Source organism: Opisthocomus hoazin, chromosome 2 (genome assembly GCF_030867145.1).
Source record: "Opisthocomus hoazin isolate bOpiHoa1 chromosome 2, bOpiHoa1.hap1, whole genome shotgun sequence".
In the NCBI taxonomy this organism is placed as follows: Eukaryota; Metazoa; Chordata; class Aves; order Opisthocomiformes; family Opisthocomidae; genus Opisthocomus; species Opisthocomus hoazin.
Genome location: NC_134415.1, coordinates 9445309 through 9467948, shown reverse-complemented (window position 1 = coordinate 9467948; position 22640 = coordinate 9445309). Strand labels below are relative to the sequence as shown.

At 36.3% G+C, this 22640-nt stretch overlaps 1 protein-coding gene across 9 annotated transcripts in view; it reads right to left on the bottom strand.

Moving 5' to 3' along the window:
- Positions 1 to 22640, bottom strand: part of RYR2 (ryanodine receptor 2) — a 449014-nt gene that overhangs the window by 48642 nt on the left and 377732 nt on the right. For 5 of the 9 annotated variants that reach the window (XM_075412466.1, XM_075412469.1, XM_075412467.1 and 2 more), the window contains 9 exons: positions 21058 to 21154; positions 15660 to 15763; positions 15016 to 15067; positions 14820 to 14873; positions 14186 to 14209; positions 4767 to 4866; positions 3783 to 3862; positions 1726 to 1802; positions 334 to 407 (listed from right to left, as the gene is read on the bottom strand). In XM_075412466.1, coding sequence (XP_075268581.1) covers positions 334 to 407; positions 1726 to 1802; positions 3783 to 3862; positions 4767 to 4866; positions 14186 to 14209; positions 14820 to 14873; positions 15016 to 15067; positions 15660 to 15763; positions 21058 to 21154 — 662 coding nt within the window. The remainder of the gene's footprint in view (positions 1 to 333; positions 408 to 1725; positions 1803 to 3782; positions 3863 to 4766; positions 4867 to 14185; positions 14210 to 14819; positions 14874 to 15015; positions 15068 to 15659; positions 15764 to 21057; positions 21155 to 22640) is intronic. The other 4 variants (XM_075412474.1, XM_075412479.1, XM_075412483.1 and 1 more) reach the window with 1 other exon arrangement.

Below are 22640 nucleotides of genomic sequence, written 5' to 3'. Positions count from 1 at the left end.
GCTAAACTGGTTAGGGACTTCGGAAATGTTTTACAGGCACAAACACTGCTGTTTGTGACTAGAATCTGTTTTCGATTTTACATGTTACGTTTTCACTTCTTCAGAATGGTGGATAAGAATCCTCTGAGACTGTTCTGAAACTCAACGCAAGCTACTGATTTACTATCGACAAGCATGGGCTTAGGTAGGCCAATTAAATATAAAACACTCTTGGGAATCATATTTTAGCTTCAGCCTCTAGATATATATTTACAGGGTTCTTTCAAATTCAGCTTGCTTGTGCAAAATGTGACAGAGAAAATTTCACAGATCATTTCTGTTAATCGATAGTACCTGATCCCTCTTCAGTCACCATGCCAAGGCCTTCTGCTTTGTTCTGACGTTCAAATGCATTTAGGTCAAGAACACTGCAATGAGAAAAATGACATTTGTCCTGTGATTAATTAAATATATGTGACATTTCATTTTGTGAAAGATAAAGATTTGTGATTTAAGTATATAATCATACTAGTGTCAAGAAGATACATTTCAGTGGCTTAATATATGCATCTGCTACAAGATTACAAAACTTCACTCTACAGACTTAGCCTGCTTTTACACTGGAAATGACAACAGAATTTAGCTCTTTATGATCAACCAAAAAAAGGAATGTATGTGTTTATGATATACATACTCATTCTAGGGGTTAAAAAGAAGCCATACTATTGGCTACCTGCATATTATAGTCCAGTTCATCAGAAGCAGCAAGGTCCATTAAGAAACAATGACATTATTAGTTCCACTCAGGGTTCCTCTCCCTCCATGTTCTGAAAAACTGAAGCTGAATATGTATTGAATATGTATTCAACTAACCAGATTTAAGGAACATATACTTTCACATATTTCCCTTTGTGAATCTGCAAAGTTCTGCCTTTCATGGCTTAGTATGTCAGATAGCCATGGATAACTTTTGTTCATAAGCAAGAATGTTTATGAAAGTCAGATGAAAGTAGACAAACTACAGTAGGACTTCTGCTTGCAAGAAACCTCACTGATTTCAAAATGAAACTTGACCAAAGACAGTGTTAAGAATAAAAGAATATAACATGGTAGCCTTGAACAAAAAGAAGACTGAACCTCTTGATCTAGAAAGCCTGATTATTGTTTATTTATATGGTTTATTCTTAGGAATTATAGATAAAACATTTAAATATATATATATATATACACTATATTTATTTATATAAAATCATTATAAACTGTAAAGCACGAATGGACAAAAAAAGTCACAGTACCCCCACAGTTTATTAAAACACAGCATTCCATTCCTTTTTCTCCCTTCTGAAGTCCTAATAATTTTTCTAACAAAGTCGGGTTTTCCCAAAATCTTTATTATTATTTAACATTGACCATTAACCTGGTCTCTGCAGGATTACAGGATACTGCCAGAGTTAATAATTCACCCTGAGGAATGCTCCTAACTCTGGAGTTGTTTTCTGGCATACGTAAAGTAGACACAAATGCCATAAACATTTGAGAAAAGATCTCTTTTACCAAGGTAGATCCATATTGTATGAAGATTTTCATACCATAAGCACCACCTTGTCCTTTACCCCAAACCTAACACATTACAGTCCCCAAGTGCTGTATGCAAAAAGTATGCAGATGATCTTTCCAAAACTACAAATCCTGTGGAATAAAACCTAAATGCAAAATAATAAATTTTGAAAGTACATATTTTCTTACCTACAGGATTGCATAAGACCAGCAAGGCTCTGAAAGAATCCCACATCCTTTTTATCTTTGAGGTAGTCAAGCATTTTCTGTCAAAAACACAAATAATTTACACAGAGAATTAATATCTATACTGTCTGTTAATCCAGTTTACTTAATACTATATGGATTCTAGATAACTAGTGAAGTCGGTGTTTTTAAATCTCTCTAATATTTACAAATACAGATAAAAATCTTGCGGAGAAAAATCCAGGTATCGAAAATTAAAAGAACATTTAATGCTTATGTCCTTCACAGAGAAAAAGGTCATCCATTTTGGATATTCCTTCCTAAACATTGAAAATAAATACAGTAACTGAAGTCAACACAGACAGCAGAATTCAGTGTTTAATATAAATAGAATCTTGCCACTATTAGGCCACAAATTTGTATTGACGCTACCGTTTCAGAACCGGACTGGGCTTGTCATAACCTTAGTGCATTTTAGATGTGAGTTATGTGAGTGTTTTTAAAATTTGTTTTAGCTTTATTATGTGTAATAATATCTGATAACAGATTGCAATAACAAGAAGTTATTCAGTGGCATGTACTCTGATTTTATAACGCAATGTGCTGTTGAGTGAAGATGTAGGAGGTCCCAGTTGTGAACAAAAATCACAATGCTCAAAGATCAATTTTAGCAGGAATGCTACAAGAATTCATGTTGTGAATGAAGTAAAACTCTTTTCGCAAAGAACATAAAAAAAATAGGAAAAATTAGTAATAAGTAACCTCCAAAATGAAAGAACATATAAGCAGACAGTGTTAACAAAATGCATCAGTGTAATACCAAGTAGACTCAAGAACACAGAAAAGGAACACCCCCATCAACAACACCGTACTAATCAAAGCAAAGAACTCCAGATGACGATGATGACGACTTTTCAAAACCACTTCTGTACCTCTCCCCCCACCCATACATTCTTCCCAAGGAAGACTGAAGAGTTGATCTTAGGACCTAAAGGAAAATCAGAAAGGTGAGCATAACACCAGAGAAAAGGGGTAGAAATGCGGCAACTGAAAAAATAGCAATTCTAACTGTATTACTGATGCTTTTATGTTGTAAGTACATAATTTAGACTAGTAGTGTTAGTATTCTTGTAACCGTACTAACAACTGTTTCCGTATTCTGATTAGTTAAGACTTTATCAAATCATTTAAAAAAAATTACGTTGTAGCATTACAAATTCAGATTAAATAACTATGTACAAATGTCATGATGCTCCTCAGTAATTTAATATCATGACATCACAAAGAACTGGCAATGGTTTAAGTAGATGCTTTTCCATGCAGTTTGTGGTTGTTCTGGTCAATTCCTGGTAACTATAGCCCTTGTAGAGAACATTGCTTTTGGCTGCATGCATCTGCTTCAGTGGTTGCTTAACTTGGAACCTTAACTGTTCCCAGTTGTCTGCATTCTTCAAACTGTCCTACAGCAACGTAGTAATGTCAGGTATGAAGCCACCGGGACTCGGTACCCTTCAACTAGTACAGAACACTGAACGTACTCTGTATCAGCCACTTCTCTTCTGCAGTGCAGAATACTGTTAACGTATCAGACTTGTCCACTGCTCACCACATTATCCTGCTACAGATTAGTAAATCAACGTTGAGTTCTCTGCTTTCATCACGAACAATCTCCATGGCATAAGCTAAGGACTTCTGAAGTTGTGTAACACTTTTTGGGGTGAAGACTGAGGTTGGCAATTTTGCTCTACTGGCTACAGGACAGTAGCAATCTCCCAAGAAATCCTCCCCTCTCACAGAATTCCTCTAGAAGTTAATGATTTAACATAAAATTTCCTTGTAGCTGAAGCGCAAACCAAATTTCTTTCAGCCTTGGATTCTGTAGATTAGTTATATAAACACTACATACCTAGCAAACAAGGTACTTTTGTACACTATTTCTTCTGGGAACAAGAGTAAGAGGATAAACAGTCATATTACATCATGCACTACTAAAAGTAATAATGACCTTGGTATAAAGATCTATACTGACTAGAATGGGTGAAAACAAATGAGTGACTTACCTGTTGAACAGTAGAATTTCCTCCATTTAAGATGGCAATCCCTAGCTTTAGGGTAGCTGCAACCATTGGCCCCATCTCACCTTAAAATTATTTTAAAATATACTTTTAGACCATATATAAAAATAAGAATGTTCTATTAACTTAACCGTACAATGATTTAAATGGTAATTTATCTGGAGAGCCCTTTTTGTTTCTCTTGTAAAACTTTTTATTTCATGATCTCTAGTGTGACAATGTCTTCCTGAGTGCCTACAGATACAGTGCGATGTATACACAGCACACAAAAGAAGCAAGATACAAGGCAGGAAGAACGGAGCTCAATGAATATAAATCACGCTTTATTTGTTAAAGCATCCAACAGTTGATTAAAAGGCTGGACATACAATTTTACGCCAGCTTTCAAGTTTAACAAAGTGTCTCCTCTGCATGCCACTTTAGATATTTTTTCCTGTTTCTTCAGAAAATGAGAGTGATCTAAAGCATTTAGTTACAGTAAATGAAATTTGTAAACAGGAAATACTACTGTAGAAACAAATCACAGAACAGACAATGAAAGATCAAACCTTAGAGTAAGATGGTGTCTAAGGGACAACGGCATCATTTACTCTTCTGAAACGTTTTATCAAAGTACAGCAGTAAAGTAGATATTGGGGCGGGAGGCATGGACCAAAGCCTACACCTGCTTCAGAACAGTACACATCCCAGAATTTGGGGGCCTTTTGTCATTGCTAAAGCTATGAACTTATTTACCCTTCCTCTCAATCAGTAGAAAAAATAACAACAACAACAATAATAATCTCATGCGAACTATTCATTATACTTTTCTAGATTAGCTGTCAATAATTTTTGAAACTTGTGGTGGTGCATTTTGAAAGTACACTTCAGTGCCAAACATCTGCAGGTTTTTTCCCTATAAGAACTAGAATAATTTCAAAGATCATTAGAAATAAGGTTTAATACATAATCTACGCAACAAAACATTACCTTTGCTAGCACTGATTGTCTGCAGAACCATCTCAGCAGCACCCCGGTCATGCAGTCTGGCTTGCTGATACAGAAGTTTTTGCTTTTCCATTTCTTTTTCCTGAGTAAAAATTCCAGTCATTTAAGATGAGGACTTCAGTTACTATCAGTTCTCCAAAGGTTTTTCGTTTTCTCTTAGTATATGGGCTCTATGGCAACATCATGGACCATTTTAACACATACAATGCTACTGAACAGATATTTAACATGTTCAAGTAATATTCTCCCCTTGATATTTTTCTTTAGTATGCTTTTAGCAGTTTATCTGAAGAGTCGTCTCAATTGTAAATCATTAGGTTAGTTCAAAGCCCATGTTCATTATACATATACTGCATATATCAAACTTGCACTTTTGTGCCGTGTTTTTGTGCAACAGTTCATACTCTTAATAATCTTCTATAGTGTGACCATAACTTCATACTGCTCAGTATGCGGCTCTTGACTTGCAAGTTGTTGCTGAATACCACAATAACAGAAGCATCTCAGAATTTTTTTCAAAACTTATCATTATATTACAATATAGATTGCCCACCCTACCAACAGAATATTTGGTAGAATACACTGTGCTTTTATATTTTGCATTCTCTAGCGGCAACAAACAATACTGCATGGCGTTGCTTGAGCAATGGTGAAGTTTGTTTTTTATAATTTAAACTACTACCGAAAACATAAAGAAGAACAGAAAGAGCAAACATAAAGGCACAGTTCATTCCAGATGAGTTTGAACTTTCACCAAGTTAATTGAAGTTTGCTGGAGAATTGAGGATGACTAAGCAGTATAAGTTGCAAAATGGAAGTTGCATAGAGCCCTATGACAACGAGTCCATCGGATGGCGTGGTAAAAAGCTTACTCAAAAGGAACATGACACGATCAGTTAGTATCATGTCCAAAAACACAACGCCCAAAACATGTATGACCTAAAAGCAGGAACAGCTGCAGCAGAAGTAGCCACAATGACAGCTTTGCTGCCATAAACTTTCCATCCAAGTTACGGAAAAAATACATTGGAAGATGGAAGAGGTTTAAAAAATGAAGGCTTGCTAAATAGAGGATATGAATAATAAATTAAAAAAGAAGAGGTAAAAAGGAGAAATATGTTTAAATGAATGAAAAATAAACCTTTAACTCAAAAGCAAACCAACACAGACATTTATGCTGTTACCAGAGAGTTCTCGCCGAGGCTGGCAATTTTGTTTCTTAAATCTTTGATAATATCGTGCTGCGGAAACAAAATTCATCAGGGTTTTTTTTTTTTCACACTATTAGCTCTCCTGTGGTTAAATTGTATCTTTCTTTTTTCCTTAAATTATGTGACAGATCTAGATGGAGGCACAAAAAGGAAAAAAAAATATGGCAGCTTCGCTTCATATTTAGCCATGCTAAGGTTTGAAAGTTTTGCCTTCATGTTTAAACCTCTTCCTGGGAGTTCAACAAAACAAAACAGAAACATACACACATACGCACACGCACACACGCACGCACAAACCATCAGAAAATCGTGACACCACAGGTTCAATATAGCTACAACAAAATATTGTCATTTGCTTCAGATGCCACTGAAAATTGATCAGTTTCTTTATTTAAAAACTCTTTCCTATTTCTAGTTCCTTTTAGTTTTAGACTCAACAAGCTTTCATTTTGCTTCCACTGCAAGATTCATTATTCACTTTTGTTCACAAGCCTAACAGCTATACTACTTTCTTTATATAGTATTTTTTAAAAGTTTATAAGAATGCTTATACTGGGGATGCATCTGCACAATATCAAGACTAAAAGAATGGGTATGCACACTTCTTGCAATGGCACTATAGAAGAACAGTAGAAACAGGCATTGTGAAACAGCTTAAAGTGAAAAAAGTGGCATTTCCCATGGAAATCAAGCTGCCTCGGCAACCACCAACAATGCAGACCAAAAAAAAAAAAAAAAAACCACCGCCCTAACAAAAAACTTCATGAACATTTATTCTAAAAGCAACCGTTTCTTTGACGATGATTCCCAAAGATCACGGTTCCTTCTTCAGCTTGACAATGCTTTTTCACTGTTGCTTTCTCCATTTAATGTTCACTCGTATACATATATATACATACACACATATATATATATGATGGCAGTGCTGATATGAAATGGGCCACTCACTGCATACAAAATATACAGAATTAATAAAGCTGCTGGCTGGTGAAGGAGTACCCATTTCTCTAAGATGTGCTTACTACTGTTATCTGTGCTACCAGCACAGGTTTTTGCACGTTGTTGTGCTTGCCAGTTGATGTCAAGAAAACTACCAAAATAATTAGCTGGTGGTTTGAATTTTCTGTCATTTACAAAGCCACCACAACAATAGTAAAAATACTTCATACTAAATGAAACATTTGTAGTAGTTCATGAGAATTTTAAAAACAAAAAATCCCAAAGGAAACCAAGTCTATTTTATCTTGAGTGTTTCCCATTCATATGGGAAAAAGCTGACCACTTAGAAATAGACTTACATGTATTCCCACATTTCTCCAGCTGGACTTTCTCCAGCAACCTACCAAACCAAGGAAACTTTTTCATCACACTCTTTGAAAGCAGAGACTTAAACATTTTCTACTTCATCCCATTTTTTCCCTAAATCATTACAAGAAACCTTATGCCAAAAACACAAGTTGGCAAAACCACAAGTTTTGGTTTGAATTTGTAGGCAACAAACTTGAAAAAACTAGATAAGAGCTTTATCTGAGAAGTGCGCCAATAAAATTGTTTATTTTCTTGTAATCCATACGAAGAATGATTCTTCGACTCTCCCGTGGAGCTAAGCCATATGGAGAGGTTTGTTTGCTGCTACCACTAAGCTCACAGCCACCGAGTGCAGGCATTTGATCCTACTCCTACAGAGCCTTCTTTTTTTTCTAATATGAAATTTTGAAATAGTCAAAAAGTAAACAGAATAAATAAAAAGAGGGAAAGGGAAAAATTACTTTCAACTCAACTGTTCTAAGATTAATGCTTCTCCTTTGAATGGTCTTCATATTTTATACTTTTCAAGATCTCTATTTAGTCCAGCAAATAAGTCCTATTACATAGGTCTTACACTGGCAAAACATCTGTTAATTTCAGTGTCAGGCATGCATGAGTACAAGCTATGTATTAAAATATGATACCGAGTACTCAAGCAGAAATTTTATATATATCTCTCTCGTATATTAAGCTTTTAAGCTCAATACATGCTGGTATATGCTCTATAAATAAAGTTGAATTTTTCCTAAATCATTCATTTTGGACTTCATCATCTCTAAAAAGAGTATACATAAATTGAAAACATAATTCATTATAATTTCTGAAGATTAGATATGCAGGATTTTAGGAGTGTTGGAGGAGTTTATTTTATCAAATACGCTTTCCATATTACTTAAATAAATATTTTAGTCCCTGCAATTTCACACTCATATTTCTGCTTCTGCTGAAAGTCTCAACCCAAAAGATTTTTTTTCTAGTTGAAAAGTAATTTTTAACTAGCTGATACGATATCGATTATTAATATACGTCACTGAGTTGAAGTATCCTTTCTACATTCAAATCTGCCATTATCCAGATTATCCTGAAACAAAAGCAATTCTTTAAAGTACATGTAGTAAAACGTAAGGATAAGGTAAACGGGAAATTTAGAGACTATTAAACTACTGGCACATAAATTAATTAACATACAGTTAATTTCAAAAGTGAATTTCAAAATAAATGAATGGCCATTCTAAAGCCATTTCTCTATCACCTGCTGTGCTTTCTTGTTCTATGTACTGTTCCATAGTTTAGGAATACTGACGGCTCTGAATGCCAGGCATCTATAAGCCTTCTATCATTTGATATTACTTCCATGATACAAGTAAATACTTCTGACAATGCTTGAAAGTATTGTCTAAGTATCATCACCAAAAATGATAAATGGGTTCATAAATAAACATTCTCATATATATGCAGTCAGTAGCAGTCTGTTGGCAATTTTTTAATTTCCGTGAAACTACAGCTATTTATTTGGAATGTAATAGTTCTTTACAAGACTTTAGCACACTGGTAGACTTCCTGTAGTAGAAGAATTATTAAATATTATTAAGTAAATATATGCTTTTACCTACTCTATCTTGACTCAATGACTTCATAAAGTTTGAAAATATTCCCTGCATTCATCTTTATCACTGTTGGTGCTGAACAAATAATAATAGAAATAAAATGTAGACAGGAAAAACATGTATGCAAAAGGGCTGTTTCGATTTGACTGGCTATAAACAACATTCAGCTTTCTTGGGCGTTAGTGTAAGTATTTTGTAATATGGTGAGATGAGAGGAAAGGAAGTAACGTTGATCTAAAAAGTATCTGGTGAAAAAGAGAATTGAAGAGGAACAAAGCAGCTTATTCATGAATTTTTAACAAATTTCAGACAAGAGAGCAAAAAGCTATTATACATTTCATAATCTAACAGCTGAAAAGACACAAGAATTACAACAATCATTAATCAAAATTATTTCTTGTATTCACACCCATATTCAGAGAAAGAATTACTGGTGTTCTGCTGACTCTCCCCAGGAACAAATGTCTGGGAGAAAAAAAATGTATCATGTCTGATCAGTAGATTTTATGACATACCTATGTTACTCGGTATCATCAATCAGCACAATAATCCACATGGGCACAAAGTAAGGATTGTTTTATCAACATTGTGTTTCACGTTTCCTAGCATTTGAATAATCTGTATTAAAAACTTTAATGTTCTACTACAAACTTATTATGTTCTTACAATATATAGTCATAAAACAAAAATCCCCCATATACTAAACTAAACAAAATACTAGTCTGTGTTACAATAGCATTAAATCTCAGCTACAAATTCACAGGAATAAAGATACCCTGAAATAAAACCTTCACTACGTATTTTATTTTGGTTTGGTTAAAATGTCTCTATTTCAGCTTGCAGCAATATCTTAACTGATGTCATCATGCTTACACTGCCATTCAATTACATCTTCCTCTCTGGCAAGGAAGTTAGCTTTGTTTCCTATCTACTGCCTCCATATTCTTGCCATGCTGATGAGATCACTCAACATATTCATTCTTATTCAAGTAGACAGGAACTGACAAAGGACTGAGTCTCTAAAAGGAAAAATTGGATGACTTTCAAATCCATGTACTCTCGGTTTCCAATTCTTTTCTCCAATGCTACATAGCTATAAAACTACACATTACTTTCATACTGTGTCACCCTTTCTTGTTTAAAGTTGGGTGACACATTCAATGTATTTGAAATAGCTGACATAGATGTCTAAGTCTCTATAGGAATAATAATAAAAAAGGGGCAATGGATCATTTAGAGGATTCCACTACGACTGGAATTAAATGAGTTAGGTGGAGCAGAAAATCTTGTGTACAGAGATAAGTTTGGTAAGATCATTATGTAAATATTGCATGAAAAATAAAGAACCTGGAAGCTACAAATGGTCACTTCATAATTACAATGTATTTGTTCTTCAAAGTACATCACCCCTTTACCCCAGGACTGCCAAAGGCCCTGCCTTGGGGAGATCTCAACCAGTTCTGTTGTACTACAGCAGTGAAGCATGGAGTGCCAGTGGGGGTTTGAGCTGTAGACAGGGCAGATGGCTGCCTGGGAGCGCTCTTGAACAGTTACCACAATAATTCTGGTACAAGCAGCAGAAACAATGCAATGGGAAGAGAAGCTAATAAACACAGAAGACGGGAAGCAGCCAGAGGATGCAATGAGAGTTGTCAATGAACCACCTTAAATCATCATTTACCACTATGCCCCCCAACAGAAATCCAAACCAAAGCATGGATATGTTATTTACTTTGTAGAAAAGAGATTATCTGCAAGACTTTTGCTGCACATTTCCCATAGTCGATGGAAGGTTATTCATAAAGGCCAAACCAGCCTTGCCAGGTAGCCAAGAAACTGAGAAACAGCTGACCTTAAGAATGTATTAGTAGCACTGACCCTATGTTAATGACATTATAAACTAGATTGTGGGGAATCAAAACACTGCAAACAAGTAGGAATAAATGATGAGTGAAGGGCTGACTGTCTAGTGGTGGAAAACATAAATTCTCTAACTGGATTAAATACTTTTTTTTTTTCTTCATAGAAAAAACAGTGACTGATGGAAATAGGGTGGGGGGGAGCACAAGGAGGAAAAAGAAAGAAGGTCCTGGCATTAATAAATAGCACAGTATCAATTGTAGTAGATGTATAAATAACTTCTCCTGTAGTTGTGGATAGTGAAACCACATATTAAGTTTCAAGACTGCATCTATTACATTGTGGGTAGGAAAAAATAACGAGAAGCACATTTTTGCATACTAACTGGATTATTTAATTCCAAAGAATTGATACATTGATCGTGGAGTCTGATCTTAATTCCCATCACTTGTTAACAAAAATGGTTACTTATTGTGAAATATGGTATATGGTCACTCCATTTATGCAGGCTTTATGGCAGTGAGAGATGACAGTGACCATCTTCAATGGGCTAGAGCCTTAAGAGCTTGCATTATTTGTACGTACTGAAACTTGCAAGTCTTTCTGTGCATGAGATAAATGACAGCACAATGTATCGTTTTGACAAAAATCAAGCGAATACATATCAACCAAGTTGCTACCAGTAACATGGATGAAGAAAACTGACATAGGAAGCTCTATCTCCCCCATTTCTTTTCTTACAGTGAAGAGTCAACTGAAACTAATTTATTTCAAAAAGAAGAGCTAGGTTTTGATTTCTTTTTTTTGAGTTCCCATCCTACACGTATTTAGAGCATGTTGATAGGTAACAAACCAGTAGAGTCAGTGACTCAAATGTAGAAACCAATTTGCATTCAGCTAGTAGAAACACTTCGACTGGAAAGAATTTCCTATCAGACAGAATCACGGGGAACACTGACACCAACTCTACAGGGAGTCAATTGAGCGTCTGATCAGTATGATGGAAAGTTAACTTCGAGACAAAGGGCAAGGAGCAAAGATAATCACAATAATTCAAAGCAAATACTAGCAGGCAAATGCAGACAGACACTTAGTAACATACAGACAACTTTATTGTGGGTTTATATTGTGACCTCCCTACTGCCCACACCGTGATTCCAACACAGATTATTTGTACAAAAATGAGACTACACTGCATGAGATATGGGCATGAAAATTGCCAGTAAAATACCCTTATTGGTTTTGTCAAATTCTAAGTTTGCTCAAAGGTCTCTGTTGCTCTGACTGGGAGAAGATTCAGGCTTCAAACATTGCACATTTTTAAAGTCTAGCAGAGCGGTAGAGTTTTATTCCCTTACAAATCATAGAATCACAGAATCATTAAGGTTGGAAAAGACCTCTAAGATCATCAAGTCCAACCATCTGCCCAACATCACCATTCCTACTAAATCATATCCTGAAGTGCCACATCTACACATTTTTTAAACACCTTCAGGGATGGTGACTCCACCACCTCCCTGGGCAGCCTGGTCCAATGACTGACCACTCTTCCAGTAAAGAAATTTTTCCTAATAGTTATATTTAAACCTCCCCTGATGCAACACGAGGCCATTGCCTCTCATCCTATTGCTGGTTATCTGGGAGAAGAGACCACCTCCCACCTCACTACAACCTCCTTTCAGGTAGTTGTAGAGAGCGATAAGGTCCCCCCTCAGCCTCCTCTTCTCCAGGCTGAACAGCCCCTGCTCCCTCAGCCACTCCTCATAAGACTTGCTCTCTAGACCCCTCACCAGCCTCTAACAGTCAGTCTTTTCACATGCATACAGAGCATGGAATAAAAGAAACCTTCAGCACTGGACTTTGAGAAGACTGACAGACAGAAACACACAAATGCACACATGCACGCACACATACAGCTGGTACATATGGTCTCACATTTTCACAACTGTTTCCTGTCATGCAAGAAGGAAGCAAGGCTTTATTGTTGTAGTTTTTTCCCTTTTAAAACACTTCTCAATTAGTAAGACAGAGAATTTTCTATGAAGCATGTAGCATTTAGTGTGTGGTAACCAGGTAGGCAGAGTGATACCCATGTAGCATTAGAATAATGTTATAATTATGGAAGAAGCAAAGAAGAAATTATACAATCAGATTGCTTATATACTTCCTTTGGGGCTTTGTAATACATACTTTGTGGCAATTACAATACCTTTTCAGCAATTTTTTGTGATGCTGTGTGAGTGCGTGCATCTTCTAGGAGAATGCCTTTATTGTATGAAGGTGAAACAGATCTGTGCAAACTTTTGAAGGAGTAAGAGTGAAGCTGATCCTGGAATATATCTTCTCCTCCCACAGCTGTATGGGAACCTCTTTCTTTTGTGAACTCAATGTTAACAGAAGCACTAGCAAAAAAAACACCAAAATCATCTTGCTCTTTTCAGTGGAGAAGCTTATAATTGTTAATAGGTAATGAACTTGGAAGCTACTGAGTGGAGTCTGACCATCAGCTAAATCTGTGCATTCTCAATCTCAAGCAAGTCATCTCTACTTCGTCTAGCTGCCATTAGCCACAGCACAAATAACTATATTTAAACACCTTAGAACCAAAAATTAGCTGCCCCACACACCATAACTCCTCTGAGAACATCAACCTTGCAGGGCTATCAGCAAGCAGCCTGAGTTGACAACAGGAACTGAGACTTCTACTTGCATGAAGTAGGCAAGCAGGCTGGTGCTTAAGCCATGGGCAAACGTTTTAGAAAAAAATGGTGACACTTTCATGATGACACACAAAAATTAACGTTGTGAAATTTTGGAGCTATTGTCTCTGTGCTTTTAGAGCAAACATGGAACACCTAGGAATCACTTCAGGTATGGAGTAGCTATGGAGTTTCTATCAAATACTACCACAACGAAGGCTAAGAACTCAGTCTATTCCAAAGGATCTGAATCATAGATAAACTGTAATATAATTGATGCTCTCTCTGTGACAAATGTTGGAAACACTAGTCTACTACTGTATCAGAAATGCGTGTCTGCTAAGACACAGAAGAAAAGTGCAACCGCTTTCCCTTAAGAGCCAAATAAATTATTTTAATCATTCAAATTAAGTAATAACCAGAAAGAAGATAACGGATGCACAAAAGTCAAGAACAGCAAAACAATCTGAACTAGTCAAATGACACCCTGTTTTCCCCCAAACGACAACATAATTTTATATGTCATATTTTATATAAATAATTCTTGGAGTCTTTAAAAAGAGTTTGTGCACAAGAAGGGTTTGGTAGAGATGTCATGCTGGAACTGCAATGTTAAAAATGTTTTCAAGACCCTTTAGTTGAACTTATCCAAGATGTTGGGCCTAAAAGTCACAAAATTAGACCCAGACAAATACACACATATTTTTTTGTTTTACCTTGCTGCGTTGTGATCCTGTCACCTTAAGGAAGGGCAAGGACAAGAAGCGAAATAGTAATAAGAAAAAGAAGTCCAAAACTTTTTTTTCTGCAGGTGACTGACCAAATACATACACATAATTGTCTTTTGAACAGATTAATACATTACTTGAACATAAGTTTCATAGCTACAGAAAAAATAATCATGAGAAAGATATTAATAGGAACTTCTCTCAAAAGATAAATTTGAATGCTGAACAAAGAATCCATTACAATTTAGGTAAGGAGCACTAATAAACCCCTTACTGATAAATTTATTCATTCACCTCAATGACTTCCAATTTTTAAATTTTCACACTTATAAGCACAAGACTTTTGATATCTAACAAGCATGCACGAACTAACTGACAAAATTCTATATAATCTTATATTAGGACAAAAGTCTATATAATCTTCTATTATGTGATACTACATATGTTTATGTTTCTCTGCTATCAATCTAGTGACTCATATCAGCCAATCCAGCTTCTGACATGCAGTTCACTGGCATAATAAGCTGCAGTAAGCCATGAACCAAGAAACATAAATGTCAGTTAGAAGCTATGAAATAATGTCTAATATGACAAGAAAAACACAACAGAAGTATAAGCTTACTTCAAAACTCTTCACTTCTTCTTCACCATCATCATCATCTTCATCATGGCAGCTCTGATACCATGTAGAAAGAAAGCATTTACTGATAAGGGGAAGGGCAGCTAAAGCCTTAGTTCACTTTAAATGTAATTTCACTTGATCTTATTCATTATTTTTATTAAAACAGAAAAGATGCAAAAGATAGCATAAAAGTTACCTTAGCCATAATGTCAGCATAAGCCATATACAGGAAATCTTCATCCAACTTGCTGGTTAACAGAAAGAGGAAAAGAGAATGAGGAAGATTAGAGTTAGAATTGGAGTTCAGAAATATTTTTAAGCACCTTCAAAATCTTTTAAAATGATTTTTATGCCCATAATTAACTACAAGAGTTTTTTTTTTAAATGAGGACTTGATTAACTGATACAAACTTAGAAGTAAAGCCAGCTACAAACATAGTGCTGAGAAACTCATAAACACCTTCCAACAAAGAGCACATCGTTAATTTTTCCATTATACCTAGAATATACCTACATTTCACATTCAGACTATAACCGTCAGTAGGGAACAGACAGAGAGCTGTAGTAAGTCCTGAACACAGCATCCATAACCATGAAAAAGTGTATAGGGGCATCCATTTGTACTCTGGAAAACTCCTTACATCTCATTATCAGTCATGTTAAAATCTCTTTACACACCACAGGCTCGAGAGTGTCAGTGTAACTCAAACTCACCATATGTACATATGCCCATGTTTCGGCCTAGCCTATGCAATCTGACTTGAACAGAGACAAGTATAACTTCAAATACAGGAATCTGAAAATCTGCACACACTCTGCAGTCTCTCACACCATCCCTACCATTTTTCAGTTAAGGCTGTTCGACTGAATAGCAGAATAAGTTGATGTAAAGGATCAACTCTTTTAAGGCTTTCATCTTCTTCCGGTGGTTCCTCCCCAGGTTTCTTTAGGGAAAAAAGATTTTAAAAGTATATTCAATTATCTATACTACAAAATGCTTTACTCTGTGCAATTTACTAAACATTAAATACTCACATATGTAATTTTGACCTGGACAACCAGAAGGAAACAAGTTCCAAGCAAAGTATGAAAGCCCTGGATACTGAACGTGTTTACAATCATGAAGACTTACAAAGAGGATACCATTTGCAAAACTTAAAATCAACCCTCTTCCCTAGACTCTGAAAATAACTTCAATTTTTTACCGCTGTTATCCAGAACAAGTGGTAACCAGATGCTATTAATATGTTTGCTATTATATTGTCTGTTCCTCTCTATGTTAACAAGCTTCATCCACGAAAAATCAGAATCCTCTGTTCCAAGTCTTATGCCACGTATAATGTTTGCTGAGGAACTCTGAGAGGCTTTGAGGGAGCAAAAATCCAAACTTGAAGTTCACCAATGGTTTTAGACGGCAGGAGCCTTATCTACCAAAACCAGTAATGCTGGCAGAATGTAGAATTTTAGAAGACGACAAATCAATAATATATAAAAAATACTATATATCATTAAATTTTTATATACATATATATACACACACACAAATAGTTTCTTCCATGTGGTTATTTTGCTTTCAGGTTTAGAAAGCTCTAGTTACTTAATTCTAAAAGAAAAAATGTAGTCCTAAATATTGTAATGGCAACTACTGAAGCAGTGCTTTGAAAAGAATCTATACAAAATCTCCCCTCTGACTTCTTGTGTTTTGCCAAAAGAGATATCAGAAAGTAAGTTTTGCACATCCAGTTATTCAGAAAATTGCTTTGTCCAGACATATTTTTCCACAAAGCATCTCGTATCTCAAAGAAAATTGGTTGCATAAATTATGCCCACTCTTGTCCTTGTTTTCACCTAGCAGTACACACTAAAATGCAGACAAAAAGAATTTCATGCACTGATAAGACTGCAGAAGTAAGAAATTATTCTATTGTCAGATGTTATCTGTTTGCAACAATGAAGGGAGGTTGTAGAGTCTCCTTCTCTGGAGATATTCAAGACCCGCCTGGACAAGGTCCTGTGCAGCCTGCTCTGGGTGACCCTGCTTCGGCAGGAGGGTTGGACTAGATGACCCACAGAGGTCCCTTCCAACCCCGAACATTCTGTGATTCTGTGTGATTCTGTGAAGGGCTGGCCACATGACAGATATAAGGAAAATGGATTTTCTGCCTATTCAGAAAAAAATTGTGTGTGCTAGTGTCAAATACATTCCTGTGGGAATGCTTATAGATCTCTGTGTGTACTACACTTCATACATGCCTGTGTCGTCCACCTTTTCCACTCAGCTGTACCAAACATGACTGACTGCAGCTGCAAATTCACTTCAGTTGACATATATGCACAATGATTGTTTCACTTCCTAGTCTATGATGGCTATACAAGGTTTATTTTGCAATATGTAACAATATTTTCAGTATGGATAACAAGATCTGAACAACGCACATTATAACTCTAGTTATAGCTCACCATTACTGAGGTTTTCCCCTGCTCTTTATTTCAATCTCATTTAGGATTCTGACCTTTCTCTTTAATTAAATGGCAGCTTTCTATACTTGGTAATGTTATCAACCAGAATACCTCTCTGATGTTATCAAAACCGATGAAGCAAAAGGGCAGAAGTTGTGTTAACGTTTAATGCAAGTTACTAGTTTTCATAGATTTAAATCAAATTAAATGAAGGGTCAAATTCACCAATGACTGAGTTAAATAGAACTCCTTGTTAAAGCATAGCATATACTAGTAACCATAGTATGTTCTTGTAACCAAACGATTTTCTGACATTTCTGGGAAATAAGCATGCTCAATTCTCAATGTTTTGAGATATTTGCCCTATAGTTCTTTAAGTGTAAAATAAAAAGCTTTAACTAAACGTAACATTAGAGGATAAAACAAATACATTGGGTAAGTTTTAGTTGCCACTTCTAAATTCTGAATATTTAAAAGATTTAATTTTTATATAATCTAATTATTAAACATCCATTAAACATACTTTTTTCACAAATTATTATGTCCAGTAATGCCTACCAACAAAACTAATCAACAGTTTCATCACATAAGCTGAAGTGTTCATAGAACCTATTTAATTCAAGCAGAAGCATTTTAACAATCAATAAAGACAGTGTTAAATATGCTATGATTTTAATATCAAACACTAAAAATCTAGTTCTCTTAGAGGCTTGATCTGTCAAATCAGAATTAAGAATCAGCAGAATTAAGCTCCTCAAATAGAGAACTTGTCTGTACTTTCTTGTTTTACTATACAGAGGCAGAAGTAGTGCCACTTTTGGGTAACAGACTTAAGGACAGAAAATTCAGGTAACAAAACTGCAAGTTCAGTCCAGTCCTCTGCTTTAGAGGATGCAAGCATTCATCTCCTACATCCCAGAAAAAGCCCTTGTCACAGGTCTACGAATTGCCTGGATCTGGCAAAATCAGGAACGATTTCTTCCTATAAATCATTTTCACTTAGAATTACAGAATCATTCAGGTTGGAAAAGACCTCTAAGATCACCAAGTCCAACCGTCACCCCAACACCACCATGTCTGCTAAACCATGTCCTGAAGTGCCACTTGTACACAGTTTTTGAACACCTCCAGGGATGGTGACTCCACCGCCTCCCTGGGCAGCCTGGTCCAATGACTGACCACTCTTGCAGTAAAGAAATTTTTCCTAAAATCCAATTTAAATTTCCCCTAATGCAACTTGAGGCCACTGCCTCTCGTCCTACCGCTAGTTACTTGGGAGAAGTGACTAACACCTGCCTCACTACAACCTCCTTTCAGGTAGCTGTAGAGAGCGATAAGGTCTCTCCTCAACCTCCTCTTCTCCAGACTGAACAGCCCCAGCTACCTCAGCCGCTCCTCATCAGACTTGTTCTCCAGACCCTTCACCAGCTTCATTGCTCTTCTCTGGACATGCTTCAGCAACTCAATGTCTTTCTTGTAGTGAAGGGCTCAAAACTGAACACAGTACTCGAGGTGCGGCCTCACAAGTGCCAAGCACAGGGGCACCATCACCTCCCTACTCCTGCTGGCCACACTATTCCTGATCCAAGCCAGGATGCCATTGGCCTTCTTGGCCACCTGGGCATACTACTGGCTCACGTTCAGCCGGCTGTTGACCTCCACCCCCAGGTTCTTTTCTGCCTGGCAGCTATCCAGCCGCTCCTCCCCAAGCCTGTAGCGTTGCACGGGGTTGCTGTGACCCAAGTGCAGGACCCGGCACTTGGCCTTGTTGAACCTCATACGACTGACCTTGGCCCAGTTATTTTCACTTAGCAGAAAAGAGAGTTAAGATTCTCAGTATTGAGAAAGAAGATATTATGGCATACAACATTTTAGTTTCCTGACTACAGAGAGTTAAAGGACAGGAAGTCTTGACTGTAGTTTCTGGGCCCTGGATTGTTCCAGTGTTCTACCTAATATGTGAACATTTCAGAAACTTCAGCCAATCCTTCAAGCAAATGTCAGAGAACCCAAGGATCCTCCTTTCTCCCCTTCCAAATGAGCTCTGCCACCACAGCCTGGGCTGTGATTCCATTTTGACAGTCCAATAAATCTTAAAGTCCTTGCTACACCAAGGTACAGTTTCTCTAAGAGGGACAGAGAACCTTCACCAGCATCACAACCACATCTTTCATGAAGTCCACACAATAATCTGGATCAGCTCCACAGAGCTGAACAGTAGAACCTCAAACTCTCACCCCTCCAGGAAAGTGCTCTGAAGCAGTACGCATTTGATAGAAATTTATTTAAAAGACAGCCAGAGTTTTATATGATCTTTTGAATGAAAGGTGTGCTCCATCTCTCCTTAAGAGAGAGCTGGAGACAGACTTAGTGTATGCTTGAGGAATTACAAGGGAATGCCTCTAGTCCTTTACTAAAGGATAATATAACAGCCAATCCAGGTTGTTTCTGTCTTCTCTAAGACAGTTTTTCACATAAGCTGCCTGCTGACAAGGAGTTCTGCATAAACTTAGCAAAGACATGGTTTCACAGAGGAGCTAAGGTGACTACCCTTTATGTCAGAGTGTAACCAAATGACCATGCTGGGTTATTTCATCATGCATACATATCTGCATATGCATACACACACGCAAAGAGCTATGTTGTTCCTCATTCCATATCTACACACACATGCTTGCAACTGCTAAAACGTAATCATTTTTGGCAATGAACCTGCAATATTTGCAGTGTGTTGGGACACTTGAAGAGATCATTTTAAAAGGTTGCATACAAAGCAAGCATTTGCAGAAGTCTCTTGCATTTTCACAATGCTTGATCATACAGTAAGGATGCCACAAGATATGAATTCTGCATATGTGCAAGCAAAAATGAGTCTGCTTCTGTTGAGTTCGTTGCTGCTGCTTTCACTAATTTGATCCTTATTTTCAAAATTGTTCACCACTTGGGAAGTTAGTTTTAAGGATAAAATTTGAACAGTAAAGGAAAATACTTGTTTTTTTCTAATAACAATTTTCCAGTTAGCTTCCTCACTCTACTGCAGAGAGTAGGTTCTCCTCACAACAAACAGACCGATCTCAGACTGTATTCTAATGGCCATTCCACAGACTGAGTAATCTCCTAGTATTAGGTCTTGCCCAACCCTTGGAAGAACTACCTTTCTGAGAGACAATTATAAGGGATGAGGACACAAGGCTTTACTGAAAATCAGTCTAGGGATTTCCACGCTAAAGGCATGCCTCTAACACTTTACTGCTGGGAAAAATCCTCACCTCCCTGACCAACTACACAAGAGGATTCTTCTGCAAGACAGTCCCTGTGAACACCCTTTTCATGTCTGCTTCTAAGGGACTGATTAATCTAAGACTAGAATTCCTCTAGTTTCATATTCTAACCTTTTGACTTAAATGGTTTTAACGTGGGTTGTTCATCTTCAATTACATAAAGGTTAACTGCAAAGAAAGAAGGGAATAGGCTGTTCCTCTTCTCCACAGGGCAGAAGTTAAGAGACAGGGGAATGACAGCAACTGGCTCGTAATTTAGACAAAAGTTTAAAAAGCTTTATAAAAGGTTACTGAAGCCCTGAAGCGGACTCCCGGAGGGGATTCAGGAATCTCCATGACTTGTAATTTTTAATAACTGTCAGAGTGACTTGCATATAGCTCACCCCTTTGGGCAGAGATAGCTTAGATGAGATCTTATGTACCTTATAGACTTATTATACTACAACATGAATGTTAATCCATAATACACTCCCATGACCCTTTGCACCCAGACGTACTGCTAAGTCTTCTATCAGCTTGTCTTCAAAATAGTGTTCTTCTGTTTCAATCCAAGATTTATCATAGCCTTGAAGAAAGAGATTGACGGCTCGATGCCTAAAAAGGGACATTTAAAACAAAAGTTGTAAACTTTTAAGGAGAAGCTTTGATCAATATCAATTTCATTTAGCTTGAAGAACTGTCTAGTCATTACACTTAACATTGAAAAGGAAAGCAAAATTTCTATGGCAAAACCTGCCAAATGCACCAATTTTAAAAATTAAGTTTATATTAAAATGCTCTATTCAAAATTGTGTCCCAGTAACTTGAAAAGCTGATGTTAAAATGTAACAACAATAATTTTAGGAACAGATAATAAATAGAACTTTAAAGAAATTTAAACACAGTTAAGAAATAAAATGTTACTTTGCCACATTAGTGAGTTTTCTTTTGAATATACAATATTTTCATATTCTTTTAATTTAAATATTAAGATCACAGCAATAGATAACTCTGGATGGTGCCCAAATAATTGCATTTTTTTATGTTCAGGATTAGACTTGCATATCTAAAATAACAAGCCATTTTTTTCTGAAATCAAACGGATGATGAAGCTAGGAGAAGGAGGTAAGCCAATGATGATGTTTACTGTTTTTGGTTTTTTTTCTTGAGGATTCAATGCAAAATGGAATGTGTTAACAATGAATTCTCCATGAAGAATTTTATGAATCATCTTAATTTTTTTAAAACAACTGACAGTCACATATACTGAAAAGGAAGAAGTAGAATTAAAATATACAGGAATGCTAGTTATGTGCAGATTACCTACTTGTTAAAGAAAGAACAGCTACAGATGGAAATATTTTTGCTCTATTTTCAATTGTCATGGTAGCCTCATTTCAGGCCAGTATAGTCCTCAAGGCCTTGTGCCTCCTTGGACATACTTTAAGATTCATCCTACTAACTATGGTAAAGGTAATAATATGTATACTTTGGGGAACAACTGAGAACACTATTACGTTGAAAAGATCAGATACACATGTTCTGGAAATTATTTTTAGCAATTGCATGAAAAAACAGATGTCTGCTTTTTCTGAACGTTCATTCCTTCCAGAATCTCAGGATTCTGAAACTTCCTTGACTATAGATCCATTTCTCTATTAAACAAGAAAGAAGAGGAAAAGGAAACACAGGAAAAGACGTGAGATGCCTAAAGTATGCGCATATATTTCTCGTCTAATAGAATGCTCTTCCCAAAAGTGCACAAGAAATAAACAAGTTTTCAGATAAAGAGTATCGATTTATTTCCTGCATATAGAGCTTTTAGCATCTAATAATAAAGGTAACTCAATATTTCCAGAGCTATACCATGGCTTAGGAGGAAATTCATCTCCCAAGATGATATTACAGTGACACCAATACGTCCATTTCCGCATTTATCTCCTATGAAAGGCGTCTGCTTTTCAGAAAAGAAAACATATCAGGAGGAAAAGGTGGAATAACAGCAGGAGGAGAGAATCAGAAATTGAAAATTATACTCTTTTTTACTCTTTTCAGAAGATATAAGTAAATAATCAGATCTATTAAAAGAAAGTAATATACA